General features: G+C 44.9%; 1 protein-coding gene across 3 annotated transcripts in view; it reads left to right on the forward strand.

The window, feature by feature from the left end:
* The window catches only part of ASIP (agouti signaling protein), a 200,274-nt gene that overhangs the window by 87,378 nt on the left and 91,155 nt on the right, over positions 1 to 21,741 (forward strand). For all 3 annotated transcript variants that reach the window (XM_073555220.1, XM_073555221.1, XM_073555222.1), the window contains exons 2-3: positions 14,447 to 14,593; positions 14,698 to 14,759. In XM_073555220.1, coding sequence (XP_073411321.1) covers positions 14,449 to 14,593; positions 14,698 to 14,759 — 207 coding nt within the window. In that variant the 5' untranslated portion in view covers positions 14,447 to 14,448. The remainder of the gene's footprint in view (positions 1 to 14,446; positions 14,594 to 14,697; positions 14,760 to 21,741) is intronic.

The raw sequence follows: 21,741 nt of genomic DNA on the forward strand, positions 1-21,741 counted from the left end.
AAATTATGTATGTACTAATGATTTTTATTATTTTTACATGCAGTATGTCTTCAGAATCCGAATATTCCCCATCGCGGCAGGAATTGGCGCAAGCAGACCGTGAGGTGATTATTTTCGTGCATCTGGTAAGTATATCTGCTGCTACTCCAAATCTCTTACGTTTTTTTCAAATTTTTTAAGACATCATCATCATCATCTTCTGCGGACGGGACTACTGAGGACGAAGAGCAGGAGCAGCGAAGCCAAGTCCCGGTGGTGATACGGAATGTATGTATCAAATGATTTGTAATGTTCTTTATTTTTTATCTTCTATTTTTACTCTTTTTTATGTTTCTTTTTTTTGTAACTTTTTATTCAATTTAAATTTGATTATTCTAATGAATGTGTTTTGTCTAGGTTCCACAACGGGATGAAGACGTCTACCTGGATAATGAGCAGCTCATCAGCCTGGTCCAGGAGCGTGCGCCGTTGTGGGACAGCCGTGACCGGCTGTACAAGGACAATGTGGTGACCCGGCGGCTATGGAATGAGGTGGCCGCAGCGTTGATGGATGGCTGGGACAGCGCCACAGCATCCTCCAAAAAGGCGTTTAGTGAGTATTTCCCTGCTCTGTATTGTGCCGCAGTGACTGTTGTCCTTGACGGCACTGTTGGGTTTCGTGCTAGGTATATTCTAGCAGGAAACCCAACAGGGTCATCAGGCTCTACAGTGACTGCTTTGAGTATTGTATTACTATATTGTGCCGCAGTGACTGTTGTCCTTGACCGCACTGTTGGGTTTCGTGCTAGGTATATTCTAGCAGGAAACCCAACAGTGTCATCGGGCTCTACAGTGACTGCTTTGAGTATTGTATTGCTATATTGTGCCGCAGTGACTGTTGTCCTTGACGGCACTGTTGGGTTTCGTGCTAGGTATATTCTAGCAGGAAACCCAACAGTGTCATCGGGCTCTACAGTGACTGCTTTGAGTATTGTATTGCTATATTGTGCCGCAGTGACTGTTGTCCTTGACGGCACTGTTTTTTTTTTCCCAACAGTGGACAAAGTCCGAACACGTTGGCGTTCGATCAAGGACCGCTTCAACAGTGATGTTCGTGCTGAGGGCCAGGTTCGCAGTGGATCTGCGTCAAGGACCAGAACTAGATACCGTCACTATCACGCGTTGCAGTTCCTAAGACTGGTCCTTGCCACGAGATCGTAAGTATTATAAATTTTGGGTTTTTATTTTTATCTGTGTTTTTAATCCACAGCTGATGCTTCTTGTAAAGGCATGGTAGTAATGATTTTCCTTTCTTCCACAGCACCTGGAGCAGCACCCTGCAACCTGGCCCTGGAGCGGTCCTTCCTCGGACGTCCTCTGACCCGTCCCAGCCATCCGACAGCCAGGAAGCACCTTGCAGGTCAGCCACACACACAGCTGGTGACCAGGAAGCTGGGCCATCAGGTGTTCCCCTGTCCCAGGTCTCTGCCACTGGTTATGCGGGCACTACCTGCCAGCGGCAGAGGGCCTTGGACAGGAATGTCTTGCCCGAGTTTATGCATTTGAGCGAGGCCTTTAATTCCAGCCTAAAGTCGCTGTCCGACAGAGTTGAAAGCGGTTTTGCACTCATGGAACGTGGTTTTAACCACTTTGAACACCGCTTCAATTCTGTAGAACAGCGCCTTGACCGTCTGGAGGCTGACCTCAACAGACCAGCACACCATTTTTTTAGTAAGATTGAAAAGGGCATGGCGGAACACCTTAGTCCTGAGCAACAGCTGAATGTGCTGCAGGCCTGCAACAATGCTTTCTTGCAGGCTATGCAGCATAATCGGTACGGTCAGCAGTCAGTGGTGTCATTTCCACCTGTGCCACCATTGACTCGCTTCACCTCACTACCGACTTGTGCTGCATACCACTGCACGGACACCTCTATTCAAAGCCAGGACACCCACCGTTACACCACCACAAGTCTGAGTGCAGCTGGTCACTTCACCGACACCACCATGGCAAGCGCTGCTCCTGTCTGGAGCACCACCGCCACTCCCATGCATGCGTGGAGCTCAGCCACCACTAGGCAAACATGGAACAGCCCTGCCGCTACAACAACATGTAGTAGCCCTGCCACCACCACTCCGCAAACCTGGACCATCACTGCCGCCACCAGTCCTCCTGCAAGGACGAGCACTGCCAACCAAGAGCAGCAGCAGCAGCCACCTCAGCAGCAGCAGCAGCCACCTCAGCAGCAGCCACCTCAGCAGCAGCAGCCACCTCAGCAGCAGCAGCAGCCACCTCAGCAGCAGCAGCCGCCACCTCAGCAGCAGCAGCCGCCACCTCAGCAGTCGCCACCTCAGCAGCAGCCGCCACCTCAGCAGCAGCAGCCACCTCAGCAGCAGCAGCAGCCACCCCAGCAGACGGGGGACCTACACTCAATATTTGCCCCAAGTTCAAGGCGAAATCAATCGAGGCGGGCATTGGGCCAAAGTCGGTCCAGGCACACAAGCCTACGGCGACATGCCATTACAACAAATGTACCTGAACAGATTTCCTCTCCTCCAAGTGTTCCTAGTTTAATTCCCTTAACTGGACTACCTTCCCCCACAAGTTTTGTTGCCCCTTCCCCTCAAACACCGTCTTCAACTGCAAGTGTTGCATATTCCCTGCACACCCCCAAATTGAAACCATCTGCCCCCAAACGCCGGAAAAAATAATTTTTTTGTTTATTTTTGTGATTAAAAATAAATTTACATTTGTGGTTCACCATTACAAAGTTTCATTAATGTTGTTTGCGCCGCTCACACACACTGATGGGTACATGTTAAAAACCAACCCAAGGCCTGGTATAGTCATATGTGAAATAACACGGACTAGTATAGTCATACCAAGGCCTAGTGTAATAACTCTAGTTTTACCAACTAGAATCTGGTTTCATGAAAAACAAACTGTTGAAACTTGTCTATTTCTACACTACCACAATTTTAAATAAAAGTTGGAATTGAGCTGATTACATTCATCCACTCAATGCTGACTTGTATTCCCCATTGACTTTCATTGGGGTTGGGTTTTGAAAAAATCACATACTTTTTTTTCAACTAGTTGGACAATTTTCTCTTGAAAAAATTGGTTTCCTGATTCATGGCCTGCAGCTTTGCTCGTTCCAATATATTTCACGCAGACTAGCAATGCTGCATTTTAACTCATATGTGTATTTACCTGCCCAGGTGTGTGAACATCAAAAACTTCAGTTATACATGGGAAGTTTTTTTATTTAATTGGAGTTTAAAAAATATAGTGCACTCAGTAATGGTATCAAATAAGGTTTTTTATTACCATAAACAAACAAAAACATTCTTACACCATTTCATCTTGCCAGTGCACCCGTTCTACATCAGAAATAAAGTAGGCCGCAAATTGGTCCCTCATTTGGCCAACTTCAACGGATGACCTGAGAGGGTGCTGAGTGAATTCAGGCAATGGGTTAGGAGCATCATCGTCCAGTTCAAAGGTCGGGTGCTCTTTAGCCATCACAAAGTTATGTAGAACCACACAGGCCTTCACCACCTCATCGACTGTTTCAAGTTTAAGATTAATGGCCGTGCCCAGAATTCGCCATCTGGAGACAAGAATCCCAAAAGCACACTCGACAGTTCTTCTGGCCCTGGTCAGCCTGTAATTAAATATTTTTTTGGTGTGGTCCAAGTCCCGGCTGGAGTAGGGTTTCAGTAAGTTTCCGCACATTTGAAAAGCCTCATCGCCAACCATTACAAAGGGCAGTGGCGGATCTTCGGTGTGAGGAAGAGGCCGTGTCATAGGGAAATTAAATTGGTTGCCATACAACCTCCGGCCCATGTCTGAGTTTTTAAAAGCCTGTGAGTCATTACCACGGCCAAAGGCTCCAATGTCCACTGCTACAAACATACATCCGGCATCCGCAATGGCCATGAGTACTATTGAAAAGTACTTTTTGTAATTATAGTACTCAGATCCCATTCTTTTGGGTTTGATGATCCGTATGTGTTTACCATCAACAGCTCCCAAACAGTTGGGGAAATTGCATACTGTCCAGAATTTGTCAGCAATTTCCATCCACTTTTCAGCGGTGGGCAGGGGCATAAATTCTGGACAAAGAACATTCCAGAGAGCCCGGCAGGTCTCCGCAACAATTCCAGACAAGGTAGAGATTCCAATACGGAACTGGAAGTGTAGTGAAGATAGGGTTTCTCCAGTTGCCAGGAATCTGTGAACAGAGAAAGAAGTTAAATTAATATTTATGTATATTATTTTAAAACACTATAAAATAAAATATTAGTACATTCACGAAAACTAATTACCCAAGGTTTTGAATATTAAATTTTTTAAAAAAAAGCAATCAGACCGCACCCCTTGGTTTTTAAATATTACGTACCGTAATGTCACCAGTAGCCGTTCCTCAGCAGGAATCGCACGACGGAGCTGTGTGTCCTGTCTCCGGATGGATTGTTGGACAGGAGCAAGCAAATCCCTGAAACTTTCTTGGGACATCCGGATATAATCTGTAAATTTCTCCGGGTTTGCCTGGAGCTCGCTGTAGAGGGTGTGGTATGCCCCACGGCTCTCCCGGAGTTCAACAATCGGATGTATCCACATACGCCGCCGCTGCCGTCTTCGCTGCCTCTCTCTCTTCCTTTGTTCATGGCAAGCAACTGCATACGCCTGAGCCATCGTGATGTCCAAATCCAAGTTGAAGTGAAAACTCTTCCAGCGCAGATCCATGGTCACGAGAAGAATCAAGCAAATGTGAAGAATACTGTAGACAGGGTCTATATATTAACATACCACACCCACAATGAAGTCCCATTGGTCTTGTGTGTTGTTGAATGGTTTGTTTTTCTTTTTTGGGGGGTTTTTCCAAAATCTGTAAAAAAACGCAAACGCACAAAAAACGCATACAAACGCACAAAAACGCTGCGTTTTTTTCCTGCATGCGCATAAAAATGCTTGAAAAAAACGCAGCGTTTGTATGCATTTGTATGCGTTTTTTCTATGCGTTTTTTGCGCTAAAAACGCGCTGGAAAAAAAAGCAAGTGTGAAATTAGCCTTAGCTTGTATTTTTGTTTTTTCCTCCTTCGGTGACTCATTCATAACACAAGATCACATCTCACCACCTGTGCACTTGACCCGATCTCATCCCACTTCACTCCAAATCTCACCACAGTCTTCATCCCAACCCTAACCCATCTCTTCAACCTATCACTAACAATTAATATCCTCAAAAAGCCCTCTCTTGACCCATCCTCTGCATCTAGCTATCGCCCCATATCACTTCTCCTCTATGTCTCAAAACTACGGGAACAACACATCCATCTTGAACTGTCCTCCCACCTCTCTTCTTGTTCCCTCTTTGACCGCTTTAAATCTGGTTTCCGGCCGCATCACTCCACTGAAAATGCCCTAACTAAAGTCACCAATGATCTATTAACAACCAAAGCCAGGCCACACTATTCTGTCCTCCTCCTCCTAGACCTGTCCTCTGCCTTTGACACAGTAGACCATTCCCTATTATTACAGACTCTCTAATCTCTTGGCATCACTGACTTGGCCCTACCTTGGATCTCATCATACCTAACAGACTGGACATTCAGTGTTGCCCATTCACACACCACCTTCTCACCTCACCCCCTATCTGGCGGAGTCCCGCAAGGTTCAGTTCTTGGCCCTCTGCTCTTATCCATCTACACCTTTGTCCTCAAACAGCTCATAGAATCTCACAGCTTTTAGTATCACCTCTATGCTGATGACACACAGATCTACATCTCTGGACCAGATATCACCTCCCTACTAAACAGATTCCCACAATGTCTGTCTGCCATTTCAACCTTCTTCTCCACTAGATTTCTAAAACTTAATATGGACAAAACAGAATTCATCATCTTTCCCCCATCTCACTCAACCCTCCCAAAGGATCTATCCATTAAAGTAAATGGCTGCTCACTCTCCCCAGTCCCACAAGCTCGCTGCCTCGGGCTAATCATTGACACTGATCTCTCCTTCAAATCACATATCCAAGCCCTTTCCACTTCCTGTCGACTTCAACTCAAAAATATTTCCCGGATCCGTACATTCCTAAACCAAGAATATGCAAAAACCATAGTCCATACCCTCATCATCTCCCGCCTTGACTACTGCAACCTCCTGCTCTGTGGCCTCCCCTCTAACACTCTTGCACCCCTCCAATCTATTCTAAACTCTGCTGCCCGACTAATCCACCTGTTCCCCTGCTACTCCCCAGCCTCTCCCCTCTGTCATTCCCTGCACTGGCTCCCAATTACATAAAGACTCCAGTTCAAAATCCTAACCATGACATACAATGCCATCCACAACCTGTGTCTGCCATACTGTACATCTGTGACCTCGTCTCCTGATACTTACCTGCACGCAACCTCTGATCCTTACAAGAACTCCTTCTATACTCCCCTCTTATCTCATCATCCTACAATCGTATACAAAATTTCCCCCGCGCATCACCCCTACTCTGGAATTCTTTAACCCAACATATCAGACTCTCGCCTACCATGAAAACCTTCAAAAAGAACCTGAAGACCTACCTCTTCCGACAAGCCTACAACCTGCAGTAACCACCGATCAACCAAACTGTTGCACGACCAGCTCTACCCTTGCCTACTGTATCCTCACCCATCCCTTTTAGATTGTGAGTAGTGATGAGAGAGTATACACGTTACTCAGGTTTCCCAGAGCATGCTCGGGTGGTCTCCGAGAATTTTGTAGTGCTCAGACATTTAGTTTTCGTCGCCTCAGCTGCATGATTTGCAGCTGCTGGACAGCCTAAATACATGTGAGGAATGCCTGTTTGTTAGGGAATCCCCCATGTATTCAGCCTGTCTACCATCCGCAAATCATGCAGCTGTGGTGATGAAAACTAAATCTCCGAGCACTACAAAATACTCGGAGACCACCCGAGCATGTTCTGGGAAACCCGACTACCAAAAATAAAAACAAAAATACTTCCCGGATCCATACATTCCTTAATCAAGAATGTGCAAAAACTCTAGTCCATACACTCATCATCTCCCGCCTCGACTACTGCAACCTCCTGCATTGTGGCCTCCCTTCTAACAGTCTCGCACCCAGACAATCTATCCTAAATTCTGCTGTCTGACTAATTCACCTATCCCCCCACTATTCCCAGGCCTCTCCTCACTGATAATCCCATCACTGAATCCTCATTAACCAGAGAAACCAGTTCAAAATCCTAACTATGGCAGGCAAAGCCATCGACAACCTGTCTTCTCCATGCATCTGTGACCTAGTCTTCCGGTACTTACCTGCACGCAGCCTCCGATCCTCACAAGATCTCCTTCTCTATTCCCCTTTTATCTCATCTTCCCAAAATCACATACTATATTTCTCCCTAGCATCTGCTCTACTCTGGAACTCTCTACCCCAACATATCAGACTTTTGCCTACCATGGAAACCTTCAAAAGGAACCTGAAGACCTATCTCTTTCGACAAGCCTACAACTTACAGTAACCATTGTTCCACCATACCGCTGCACAACCAGCTCTACCCTCACCTACTTTATCCTCACACATCCCTTGAAGACTGTGAGCCTCTCGGGCAAGTTCCTCTTTCCTACTGTACCAGTCAGTGACTTATATTGTTTAAAATTATTGTACTTGTTTTTATTATGCATACCCCTTTTCACATGTAAAACACCATAGAATAAATGATGCAATAACTATAAATAATAATACTGCTGTGCGTCTCCCAAAGAAAACAGTAACAGATGTTGTCAAAATGCTGCGCAATTATACTATTTGCAGTCAGGGTCAATTGATACCACTTTTTCTGGTGTCTACCCCTAATTTGAGCTGTCTTGGCAGCTTTTTAGCCCCCCTGAAAGTGTTGTCTATGCGTTTGGTTTTGCCTCACATTGAATTCAATGGGTTCGTGTATGTTCGACGAACTGTTCGGCAAACCGAACCGAATCTTGAAAGTTTTGCTCCTCTAATCTTTAGAAATGCAACATACAGTATGTGTATTTCGAATGACTGTCATGTTGGAAAAGTGAACATCTACCAAGGACATGGAGTGATGGTAGCAACTTCTCAATATAGAGAAGTACATCTGTGAATTCTTGATACCACCAATGAAATGTAGTTCCCTGACACCAACAGCATTTATGCAGCCCCACATAAGGACACTGTTACCACCATGTTTCACTGTAGATACAGTGCTACCACATGTGTGTACAAACGCTGACAAAAGAAAAATACAAGGTGCAGAATCTATACAGAAATGTGTTGTTCTTTATTTTAAAAGTCACTATATTTGTATGGAAGCTACTGTATATTGTAACCAATTTTCTTTACACCTGCTACACCTTATCAAGTGCAGGTCAATTCATATACTTTTAGATGTTAAAGTATCTTCCCGTGTTCTGCAGCAACAGGGAGTGGACGATTACTGCACATCAGAGTGGAAGCCCAAACCTGCTGGGTGATGCTTGATCCCCAGCGAAGTCCGTTAATCAAGTTGTGCCTATTGTCAACAACTCTAGAAGATTACTTTTTATTTCAAGCCACAATTTCTTATACTAAGCTCAGACATACTACGCAAAGAAGTTCCATTTTATTTTCTGCTTATTTTCTTATGTTGTTGTATCTGTAGTTTTGGCAGAAAAATAGGCACTATTCTGTCTGTGAAAAATAACGCACTTCTGAAAATTGCTTAAAACCCATCTGACTTTCAACACTTTGGTGCAAAATCCGCAGCCTTATAGGCCGTGGTCAGACTTGCGAGTATAAGACAAGAAACTCTCACGAGTCTATTGCATCAATACCCGGCATATAAATGCATGCAGCCACACACTCCGGTCCGAGTGCCGATGGCAGTGCCGGGTATTGATGCGAGAGACTCGCGTGAATTCCTCGCAACACACTCGCAAGTGTGACCCCGGCCTATAAAGGGCATGTCACACTAAGAGATATCGCTAGCAATATCGCTATAACTTGTGACGTTATAGCGATATTGCTAGCGATATCGCTATGTGTGATACTTACCTACAACCCGCTCCCCCACTGCTTATCGCTGATCGCGCGAGAACAGGCTGGACTGTTTCTTGTCGTCAGCTTCCTGCGGCGCTTCCTGCTGTGACGACGAGCGACGCGTGGAGCCGGGCGGGAGGATGCAGGATCGCCTGGTGTGACAGGTAAGTTGCGACCCCCATCCCCAGCGATGTCGCTGGTGAGATCTGCCTGTGTGGCAGCTCACTAGTGACCCCTTAGCGATGCACCAGCGATCCTGACCACGTCATATCGCTGGTCGGGTTCGCTGGTGCATCTGTGATAGTACCCTTAGGCTGAGGATTTTGCACCAAAGTGTTGAAAGTCAGATGGGTTTTAAGCAATTTTCATGACCCACATATCACCAACAGATAAAGTCCCCATACCAAACACAAATCATGACTATAAGATCATGGACTCTTTTTCATGTACATCCTGCAATGTCGTGTACATGATACAGTGTACAAGGTGCAATGCAGGGACATACATCGGGGAAACTAAGCAAAAACTACAAACAAGGATGAATCTGCATAGACATACGATAAAAAATGAGCTGGACACACCTGTAGGGACACACTTCTCTAGACCAGGACACAGCTTGGCAGATCTAAAAGTCCTAATGTTGAAAGGTCATTTTAATAGTGACAGAGAAAGGAAGATTTGGGAGTTTAAATTTATAAATATGCTCCAATCGCTAACAATAGGAATGAATTTGACACCTGGGTTCATGACTCATTACATGAACACAGTTCACATCTCCAAAAGAAGGTCTTCAGATCTCTAATAGAACACTCGATCCTCATCTGCATGTGTAACAAAAACCTTAATTTGATTTCCTTGGCCTGTCTATAGCTAGCATCATCTCATGTCCTGTTGTAATTCCTATTTAAATGTTGCCATCTTTTCTCAGTAATTCACTTGTAATCTAGCCTGATGAAGGGGCCTTTTGAGCCCTGAAAGCTTGCGTGCAAATATAATTTCTCTGGTTAGCCAATAAAGGTATCACACCTTGAATACTTTTCTCAATTTTTGGGGGGGACATAAGTATTTACATCTATTTTCCTGGCTAACACGGTACCACAATTTTATTTTGTATTCTACACAAGCAATTTTCAGAAGTGCGTTATTTTTCACAGACAGAATAGTGCCTTTTTTTCTGCCAAAACTACAGATACAACATAACTATCAGGTTCCTGACAGCGCCGGCATGCAGCCTCCGCTGAGCAGGGACTCACCTGTACTGTAGGGGCCCCGGGGACTGGAATAGCTGGAAAGTACAGATGCACAGGACCTGACCGCTGAAGCTTTAGCAAGCAGGCACAGGACCTGTGGTCATGTGACTGCCAGGGGGCGGGGCTTAGCATCCTGCTTTCAGAGATGGTAAAAAACTCAGAGTCGGGCAAAAACGGAGGTTATACACAAGAGGGCAAACAGGAGGGATAAACAGACGGGAGGTCAGACAAAGCCAAAGGTCATACACAAGAGGGCGGTGCGGTACCAAAGAGACGAGCAGAGAGTAGTCGGGTCACAAGCAGAGAGTCATACACGAGAGAGCGGTGCGGTACAAGTGGGGCAGGCAAAACTCGTTACAGGGACAGAACCGGATCAGAACCAAACAAGCAACAAGTTATCAGGCACAAGGCACACGTATACAAGAGGTCAGCTAACTCAGCCGAGGGCAGGAGTATAACTGACACCGGACCTAGGTCCATTGAGCATTAAATAGCCGCCTTCTGCCAGAGAGAGGCAGCACAATTAACCCATAGTCTGACCAGGATGGGCCAAAGTGAAAACCCGTCCTGGATCATGACAGTACCCTCCTCTCAATGGGGGGCCACTGGACCCCCAGGTCTCTCAGGGTACTTGGCGTGAAAGGCTTGGATCAACCGATCCGCATGAACCGATTGAGCAGGAACCCACGAGCGTTCTTCAGGACCGTAGCCCTTCCAATGTATCAGATATTGAAGGGCACGACAGACCAACCTGGAGTCGACAATTCGTTCCACCTCATACTCCGACTGCCCGTCTACCAAAACCGGTGGCAGGGAAGCTGATGATCCCTCCCCACCGGACCTCACAGGTTTCAAAAGGGCCTTATGGAAAACATTAGGGATCCGCAGAGATGGCGGGAGACGCAACCGAAAAGCCACCGGGTTAACTGCTTCGGTAATTTCATAGGGACCTATAAACTTGGGTCCAAGCTTCGCAGAGGGGACCTTGAGCCTTATATTCTTGGTGGATAACCATACCTTATCCCCGATCTGAAACACCGGACCCGCGGATCGTTTTTTGTCCGCAAAAAAATTTAAATTTGTCCTGGGCCTTCGTAATGTTATTCTGGACCTCCCGCCATACCTCCCCCAACCGTTGTATCGTCTCATCCACCCCAGGACACCCAGAATTCAAACGGGAAAATTCTCCAAAATGAGGATGAAACCCATAATTGCGGAAAAATGGAGATGTACCCGTAGACTGGTTAATGCGGTTGTTAAATGCAAACTCGGCCAACGGTAATACAGAACACCAATCATCCTGTCGGGCTGAGGTCAAGCAATGCAGAATTTGCTCCAGAGACTGATTGGTCCTCTCAGTCTGCCCATTAGTCTCTGGATCATAAGCAGATGAAAAGGACAGACCAATACCCAACCTCTTACAAAAAGCTCTCCAAAATCTGGAAACAAATTGCACTACCCTATCAAACACCACATTCAAGGGTACCCCATGCAACCGCACCACATGCTCAACAAACAATCTGGACAATGTTTCCGCATTAGGTAGAGCTGCCAAAGGTACAAAATGTGCCTGCTTACTAAACCTGTCCACTACAACCCAGACGATGGTGTTACCCTTGGAGGGGGGAAGGTTGGTGAGGAAATCCATGGACAGATGAGTCCATGGTCTCTCAGGAATTGGCAGTGGTACCAATTCCCTGGCCGGCCAGTTATGGGGAGTTTTAGCACGGGCACAAACCTCACACGCAGACACATACTCCCCAACATCAGAGGTTAAAGAAGACCACCAGAATATTCTAGAAATGGCCTTCCGGGTGGCTGAGATCCCTGGATGTCCACCCAGAACTGAGTCATAGAACTCCTGGAGGACCTTGAGACGAAACTGAGCTGGCACAAAAAGTTTATCCACCGGCTTAGCTGGAGGTCTAAGAGACTGGGCTTCCCGAATCTCCCGGTCCAACACATTAAAGATACCTGCCACCACCACCCCAGGCTGAAGAATGGAGGATGGAGGTTCAGGGGGGGACACCGGATCTAGACTGCATGACAAAGCATCCACTCTGACATTTTTGGATCCTGGCCGAAAAGTGATTGAGAAGTTGAATCGGGAAAAAAAAGTGACCATCTAGCCTGTCTGGGAGTCAACCTTTTAGCTGACTCAATGTAAGCTAGGTTTTTGTGGTCCGTGATTACAGTTATAGGATGGACAGCCCCCTCCAAAAGATGCCTCCATTCTTCAAAGGCCAATTTTACGGCCAGAAGTTCCCGATTCCCCACATCATAGTTTCTCTCCGCAGGGGAGAATCTCTTTGAGAAAAAGGCGCAAGGTCTTAAATTGGTCAAAGTGGTGGGTCCCTGGGACAATACCGCCCCCACCTCTGAGGCGTCTACCTCAACAATAAATGGTTCCAACGGGTCCGGTTGAATAAGAACCGGGGCAGACATGAAACATTTTTTCAAAAACTGAAATGCCGCTACCGCTGCGGTTGACCAATTCTTGATATCAGCCCCCTTTTGAGTCATGTCTGTGAGGGGTTTAACCACCTTTGAGAACCCCCTTATAAATTTACGATAGTAATTGGTGAATCCTAGGAAACCCTGTAGAGCCTTTAAATCACAAGTTTGAACCCACTCGACAATGGCCTGCACCTTATTAGGATCAATGCGATACCCTTCAGCAGGCACGATGAACCCCAGAAAGGACAGTTCCTGAACAAAAAATAAACATTTTTCAAGTTTAGCAAAAACACAGTTCTCCTGGAGCCTTTGGAGAACTGCCCGAACATGACCAATGTGAGCCTGTTTATCAGGAGAGTAGATCAATATGTCATCCAAATACACCACCATAAAACATCCAATCAAATCAGAGAACACATGATTTATGAAATTTTGGAAGACCGCTGGAGCATTGGTCAGGCCGAAAGGCATGACCAAATTTTCAAACAATCCTTCAGTAGTGAGAAAAGCGGTTTTCCACTCATCTCCGTCCCGGACTCGGATAAGGTTATACGCTCCCCGTAGATCTAATTTCGAAAACCACTTAGCTCCGGACAACTGATTGTATAAATCAGGAATAAGTGGAAGGGGATAAGTATTCCTCACAGTTATTTTATTTAACTCACGAAAATCGAGGCATGGGCGTAAACCACCGTCTTTTTTCTTTACAAAAAAGAACCCCGCCGCCACTGGAGAAACAGAAGGACGAATATGTCCCTTACAGAGACTCTTGGAAATATATTCCTTCATCGCAGCCCGTTCCGGACCCGAGAGGTTATACAAGCGGGCTTTGGGCAATTTAGCATCAGGAACTAGGTCAGTTATAATATCAGGTTCCTGACAGCGCCGGCATGCAGCCTCCGCTGAGCAGGGACTCACCTGTACTGTAGGGGCTCCGGGGACTGGAATAGCCGGAAAGTACAGATGCACAGGACCTGAACGCTGAAGCTTTAGCAAGCAGGCACAGGACCTGTGGTCATGTGACTGCAAGGGGGCGGGGCTTAGTGTCCTGCTTTCAGAGATGGTAGAAAACTCAGAGTCGGGCAAAACGGAGGTTATACACAAGAGGGCAAATGAGGTACAGGAGGGATAAACAGACGGGAGGTCAGACAAAGCCAAAGGTCATACACAAGAGGGCGGTGCGGTACCAAAGGGACGAGCAGAGAGTAGTCGGGTCACAAGCAGAGAGTCATACACGAGAGAGCGGTGCGGTACAAGAGGGGCAGGCAGAACTCGTAGCAGGGACAGAACCGGATCAGAACCAAACAAGCAACAAGTTATCAGGCACAAGGCACACATATACAAGAGGTCAACTAACTCAGCCGAGGGCAGGAGTATAACTGACACCGGACCTAGGTCCAGTGAGCATTAAATAGCCGCCTTCTGCCAGAGAGAGGCAGCACAATTAACCCATAGTCTGACCAAGACGGGCCAAAGCGAAATCCCGTCCTGGATCATGACAATAACTCAATGGGATCTATCAGGCGTCAATAGTATCCTATCTATTATATGATAATTTCTGCTATAAATGAAAATCACATTGCCAGTGCAAGTGTGAACAGAGCCTTTAAAGGAGTCATTCATAAAGGTTCATTCACCATTAACTTTGCATTATTTACAATTTATTAAATGATTTGATCATATAACTAACAAATGATATCCTTTCTTTTTAACAGACATGAACACAGTACAATTAAGTTTCCTTCTAGCCTGTATTATATGCTTTGTTCAGTCTCATATTGTGCTGGAGGAAAAACAAGGAAAAGTCAAAAATGAGAGTATTGTCCGTTTTCCAGAGATTCATCCACCAATATCCATTATTGGTGAGTAAATCTCATATACCGATCTTGCAATCAAAATTGCGTCCCTTAAAATGAATCATACCAGAAGGAAAACAATTAATTTACTCATATTTTGTATTTCACAGATTTAAAAAAGTATTCTCGGAGGGTGAGCAGAGCGGATGCTGAAAAGAATAGAATGGCAAAGGTAGATATTGTTATGCTGGCGGAGTGGCATATTGTAATAGAGACTGCATGCTGATAAAAATGAATTGCCCCAGAAAGAAGGTTATAGCACTTGAATAAACCTGCATAATAAATGTTGTTTGATTACAGGCAATGAGTACAATATGGGTTTCATTAATAAAATAATAGCACAGGAATCGCTTTGTCGACATTCAAAAGATTATTCATTAGATCATATGACATATAGGTACGTCATAGGTCGTATCCCTCCCTTTGGTTTGTGGGCCTGCATCTTTTCTGACATATGATAGCTGACTTAATCAGCTGTCATGTGCCCCTAACAGCCACGCGTGGAAACGCGATCCACCTGCGGCATTTAACACAAGCGTGAGAAAAACGCAACACAAACCCTGCCCATTGGCACCCCTGTTACATGATCGTGGGTCGCTGATGGGTTGGCATGACAGCCAGGGGTCTGCAGAATACCCCCATGCTTGTCATTGCAGATCTCCTATGAACGATGGCCCATGGGCAGCATTCATAGAAGATGATGGTTTCTGTTAAACATAGCAGGGATGCAGGCTTACTATATTTAGCATAAGCGATTGGATGATAGCAGCTTCAAGTGTCCTAAGGGGAATATTGAAGCAAGTAAAAGGTAGAAAAATAAATGTTTTAAAATAAGTTTAAAAAATGGAAAAAAAATATAAAACTTCAACTCACCCTCCTTACGCCCCATTCAAAATAAAACCAAAATATTTTTAAAAATTCATATATTTGATATCGCTGTATTCAGAAATCTATCTAAAGTATAAACTAAATTAATCCGATCGTTAAACGCAATAACGAGAAAAAAAATCGACACCAGAATTACGGGCAATCAAAACATTGTATCTACCCCAAAATAGTATCAATAAAAATGTCAGCTCGGCGCACAAAAAATAAGTCCTCACCAAGCCCCAAATAAAAAAAAATTGAGAAACTGCGGGTCTTGGAAAATAGCACAATATATTTTTCTTACAAAATTTGTATTTTTGTTCACCACTTAAATACAAATGAAACTGTGCATGTTTTGTATCTACAAATTTGTAATGACCTGGAGAATCATAATGGCAGGTCATTTAGCATTCAGTGAACATGGTAAATAAAAAAACAAAAAAACAATTGTGTAATTGCACTTTTCACCACACTTAGAATATTTTACCATTTTCCAGTACATGATATGGTAAAATCAATCGTGTCGTTCAAAAGTACAGCTCATCCCACAAAAAACAAGCCCTCACAAGGAAATATTGATGGAAAAATAAAAAAGTTATGGCTCAGGGAAAAAGGGGAGTAAAAAAAATGAAAACTCAAAAACGGAAAATCCCAAGGTCGTGAAGGGGTTAAACATGTTGGAAATGTTAAATATATGTATGCACTTCAATGTATTTTTATAGCACATTTGTATGCGTTTATTAAAATACTGCAGGCTTTTATAAATATGGGTTCATTCTAAACACTATGGCCCTGATCAATCTTGGGGCCCACCATGCTTAAGTAGTACTAACTGCAGAGGCTGCTCTTATTCATACCTCCCGTTTTGTCAAACTGATAATCGAGGAATGAGGATTCATAGAAATGCTGGTTATCAACTATTGACTTATCTAAAAAATCCACATTCACCTGATGAACTAGCAAAATGCTCATTTGTTTAGTGTGATGATTTTTAGGCTATGTGCCCACGGTGCGTGTTAAAACGCACACCAAAAACCGGACTCCTTCCCAGAAATCGCGTGTTTTTTTCCGCGCGATTTTACCGCGATGATGATCGCGATTTTGCCGCGATTTTCGTGTGCGATATTCAAGCACTTTCCAAGCGATTTGAAGCATCGCTTGGAAAGTGATTGACAGGTTGGTCACACTCGTCAAACATAGTGTTTGACAAGTGTGACCAGGTTTTTACTATTGAGGCCGCCTATGCGGCTTCAATAGTAAAAGATAGGATGTTAAAATGCTAAAAAAATAAAAAATCGGGGTATATTTACCTTCCGGCGTCCTGCGCTGCATTCCCGGGCCGCAGCGTTCCCAGTAATGCCTTGCGAGACCTGTGATGACGTAGTCTCGCATTGCTATAGCGATCTCGCGAGACCGCTAGAGTCACACGAGACTACGTCATCACTGGACCGTGCCGCAAGGCATTACTGGGAACGCTTAGGCCGGGAATGTATCGCGGGACGCCGGAAGGTAAATATACCACGATTTTTTATTTTTTATTCCTTTTTTTTTTACAGGGGTATGGTACCCAGGGCCTGGAGGACAGTCTCCTCTCTTCAACACCGTGGGTACCAACCGCACATGAGACGCTTCACTTCCCGCATGGTGGGCATAGCCACATGTGGGAAGTAAGCGATTGTCATGCATTCCTATGGGTGCGGAATCGCGGCAATTCTTTGCGATTCCGCACAAAAGAATGAGCATGCTGCGATTTTTTCCGCGATGCGATTCCGCCGCATGGGGGGCGTTCTGTACATGATTTTTAAACGTTTTCGCTGCGTTTTTGCGCCGAAAATCGCGGCAAAAATGCTTAAAAATCGCTACGTGGGCACACAGCCTCAAGCTTATGTGTTAACAAAACAAGTGATGCCAAGAACAATGATCTTCTATACAGACAGAAAGATCATATTAACGATCATTCTGTACCCATAGGACTATATTGGGCTGTCTAAACAGTATTAACGGACCGACGATTGGTTTGCATGTGGTATATTGCAATGTAGACAGTCACTTAATTCCTGTAGTTGGCACACATAAATATGCGTTTAAGGCACGCTTGCGATAAAATCAGACGAGAGCAATCTGATAAAAAATCGGATTGAACTCGTTCCATTGTTAAACTATGGGGAAGCTCACATCTGTGATTATTTTCTCATGCCGATTCAGCATGCGAAAACAATCCTAGAATCAGATCGCAAGCATTCATACAAGTCTATGGGTGCATGTGAAGCATCGCACTGCACTCGGATATCAACCGAGCGCGGTGCAATTTCCGCAAACCCCGGCAGCAGAGGATACAGACAAATTAATTTCTCGATCTCCTCGGCACCTGTGCTCCAATTCACTGATGCAAGAGGATAGGAGCACAGAGCACTGGCACACGGCTCACTCTCGCAGCAGAGCAGGAGCTGAGGGTCATTAGCTCTCTTAAAGGGAATCTGTCACCCTTTTTTTTGACTATCAGTTGCCTGCATTGATATCAGGGACTTATCTACAGCATTCTGTAATGCTGTAGCTAAGCCCCCGATGTAACCTGAAAAAGAAGAAAAACACGTTAGATTATACTCACCGGGGGGGCGGTCTGGTCCGATGGGCATCGCGGTCCAGTCCGACACCTCCCATCTTCATATGATGCCGTCCTCTTCTTCCCTTCCTGTAGTGGCTCCTACGCTGGCGCCCTGCTCTGCCCTGCTGAGGGCAGGGCAGAATACTGCAGTGCACAGGCGTCGGGAGAGGTCAACGAGGTCGGCGCCTGCGCACTGCAGTATTCTGCTCTGCCCTCAACAGGGCAGAGTAGGGCGCCTGCGCTGGAGCCACTACAGGAAGGGAAGAAGAGGACAGCATCGTATGAAGATGGGAGGCGTCAGACCGGACCGCGACACCCATCGGACTGGACAGCCCCCTCCAGTGAGCATAATCTAACGTGTTTTTCTTATCATTCAGGTTACATCGGGGGCTTATCTACAGCATTACAGAATGCTGTAGATAAGCCCCTGATATCAATGATGGCAGATGATAGTCAAAAAAAAGGGTGACAGATTCCCTTTAATAAGTATGGGTGAGGCCACAGTCACGCCGGAGTCACACAGCTGATGCGTGCCAAATACACACCACTCACAAATATACATCTCACACTCTAGACACATATAGCATAGTCAGCAGTCACACACTAAACATATGCTGCATACGCTGCTCAACGAGGTCAGGCCTATCTCAGTTAGGCTCTGCCCATTTATCCAAGAAGCCCCTCCGCCTGATCCTGCTTAACATTCTTATCGACATTATTCTTATTATTCACTATTTAATTTGCAACTTTCTTTAAGATAACTTCATTTTGTCGTTTTTTATTTTATGTTTTTGACAATTTTGCGTTGGTTTTCCTTATCCAAATTGTTTCAGCCTATTTCATTATTAGGGACTTTTCAAAATATTGCATAATGTTGTGCTCTGTCATCCTTAAGGTTACCCCTTTTCCCCCTATAGGTTCCCCTCATCCTATCCAAGCTATACGGTTTGTTTTACCTGTTCAATTCCCCATTTCCCTCATTCGCCCAAGAGAACTAAAATAACATGGTCCTTTCCAAGACATCGCCCAATTCTAGTTATAGACCACAACCAGGAGCCATCAAACGCACTTCTAACTCTCCTTCATCATGCCCTTAATAATCATGTCACACAACGTGCGGGGCCTCAATTCTCCACATAAACATACTAAGGCCTATTCTATTTGTGTACTTAAAGCTAGCCTTGATAAGTCTACCAGTCCCCAACCCCCAATTTCCTCAGCATCACACTCTTCTGCGGGCTAAGCTGCCATTAACAACCTCCTCTCTCAACACCAATGGGTAGACTTATGGAGACACCTACACCCCTTGGACAAAGACTACACCTACCTATTTTTCCCCACGTCATTTAGTTTATACCAGACTAGACCATATTCTAGTTCATCCGTTGTTCATACCAAATGTGTTAAATCTCACTATTCAGTCAATTCCCTGGTTCGATCATTCCACAATCCAGTTTACCTGCTCCACACTTCACCCACCATCCCACTCATTCAACTGGACTCTAAATGACTCTCTACTCTCTTACTCTGATATCGCTCAAAAACTGAAAAATCACCTTGATGATTATTTCTCTTTGAATCAGCATTCAGTCTCTTCACCAATTTCCCTATGGGAAGCCCATAAAGCAGTGCTAAGAGGCTGCTGCCTTCAAGAAGCCTCTCTCAAGAAAACGACAGATGTGCAAGAGTAGCTGATCTGGAAAGGAGAGTGTCAGCCTTAGGCCAGAGTCACACTACAGCGAGATACGGCCGAGTCTCGCAGGTTAAAACCAAGCTCTGGCACCAGGACTCCATAGCGGAGCGTGCAGCTTCATGTATTGCTGCGCGGCTGCACGCTCCGCTCCGGAGTGCCGGCGCCAGAGCTTGGTTTTAACCTGCGAGACTCGGCCGTATCTCGCTGTGTGTGATCCCGGCCTTAGAGTCCCAGATGAAGAGTTCACCCTCCCCTATAACATATCAAGACCTCTCCCATGCCCACGCCGATCTCGACCTCTGCCTTTCTGAAAATGCAGACCGTGCCATCCATTGGTCACAGCAGTGCTTTTACCCTCTTAACAATAAAAACAATTCTAACCTAGCTCATTGTGTAAAATGCCTACCGTTTCCTTGTCCTCCCATATGAATACAGTATGTAAAAATTTCAGTCATTACATTCAACCCGCAAAAAATTACCCATTTGCTTCAACAAAAACATGAACAACTATGTAATAACACTTCCACAGTAAACACTGAAAAGATGGAAACTTTCCTAGACTTTATTCAATTCCCGACCCTTAACTCTAATATGATTGAATTAGTAAATCAAGCTATTACTCCTAGTGAAATAGAAATAGCAATCCAGCAGCTGAAACCCAATAAAAAACCAGGTCCGGATGGATTCACTGCCCTTTAATATAAAAAGTATGCATCTGTTCTAATCCCTCACCTCACTATTTTAACCCCTTCCTGACATCTGACGACGTACTAACCCGTCCAGGTGACCGAGACCCGTATGACCGTGGACAGGATAGTACGTCATCGTGATCAGCTGAGCTAACAGGGGGAGCGCAGCTGATCGCAGCTGGGTGTCAGCTGATTATCGCAGCTGATACCTGGCACTATGTGCCAGGAGCGGTCAAGGACAGCTCCCGGCACATTTACTCATTACCCCCAGGCACACTGCGATCAAACATGATTGCAGTGTTCCGGGGGCATAACAAAGCATCACTCAAGTAGGGGGCTCCTTGCATGCTTCCCTGAGACCCTCAGAACAACACGATTTGCTCGCATTGTTATGAGCGCCTACTCCCTGTAGGACCCCGGATCCAAGAATGGCTGCGAGGTCCTTCCGGGTCCAGCAGGGAGGTGGCTTCTCAGTACCTGCTGAGAGCAGGTGCTGAGAAGCCTCCTGCGCTGCCTGTCAGATCGCTGATCTGACACAGTGCAGTGCAAAGTGTCAGATCAGCGATCTGACACTATATAGTAATGTCCCACACTGGGACAATGTAAAAAAGTTTAAAAAAGATATTAACATGTGTAAAAAGAATTTTTTTTAAATTCCTAAATAAAAAAAAATATATATATATATATTCCCCAATAAATTCATTTCTTTATGTAAATAAAAAAAACAATAAAAGTACACATATTTAATATCACCTTGTCCGTAACGACCCGCCCTATAAAACTGTCCCACTAGCTAACCCCTTTAGTGAACCCCTTCAAAAAAAGGCAAAAAACAATGCTTGATCATCATACAGCCGAACAAAAAGTGGAATAACACGCGATCAAAAAGACAGATATAAATAAACATGGTACTGCTGGAAACGTCATCTTGTCCCACAAAAAACGAGCCACCATACAGCGTCATCAGCGAAAAAATTAAAAAGTTATAGCTCGCAGAATAAAGCGATGCAAAAATAATGATTTTTATATAATTTGTTTTTATTGTATAAAAGCGCTAAAACATAAAAAAAGATATAAATGAGGTATTGCTGGAATCATACTGACCCTAAGAATAGAACCGCTTTATCAATTTTACCACACCCGGAACGGTGTAAACGCACCCCCCCCGCAAAAGAAATTCATGAAATGCTGTTTTTTGTTCATTCTGCATCCCAAAAATCGGAATACAAAAGCAATCAAAAAATGTCATCTGCCTAAAAATGAGAACGCCAACAACTTGAGTGCACTATTAATTTTTTTC

The sequence above is a fragment of the Dendrobates tinctorius genome, unplaced genomic scaffold, assembly GCF_039654945.1.
Source record: "Dendrobates tinctorius isolate UK_male_01 unplaced genomic scaffold, ASM3965494v1 ptg000223l, whole genome shotgun sequence".
Classification (NCBI taxonomy): domain Eukaryota; kingdom Metazoa; phylum Chordata; class Amphibia; order Anura; family Dendrobatidae; genus Dendrobates; species Dendrobates tinctorius.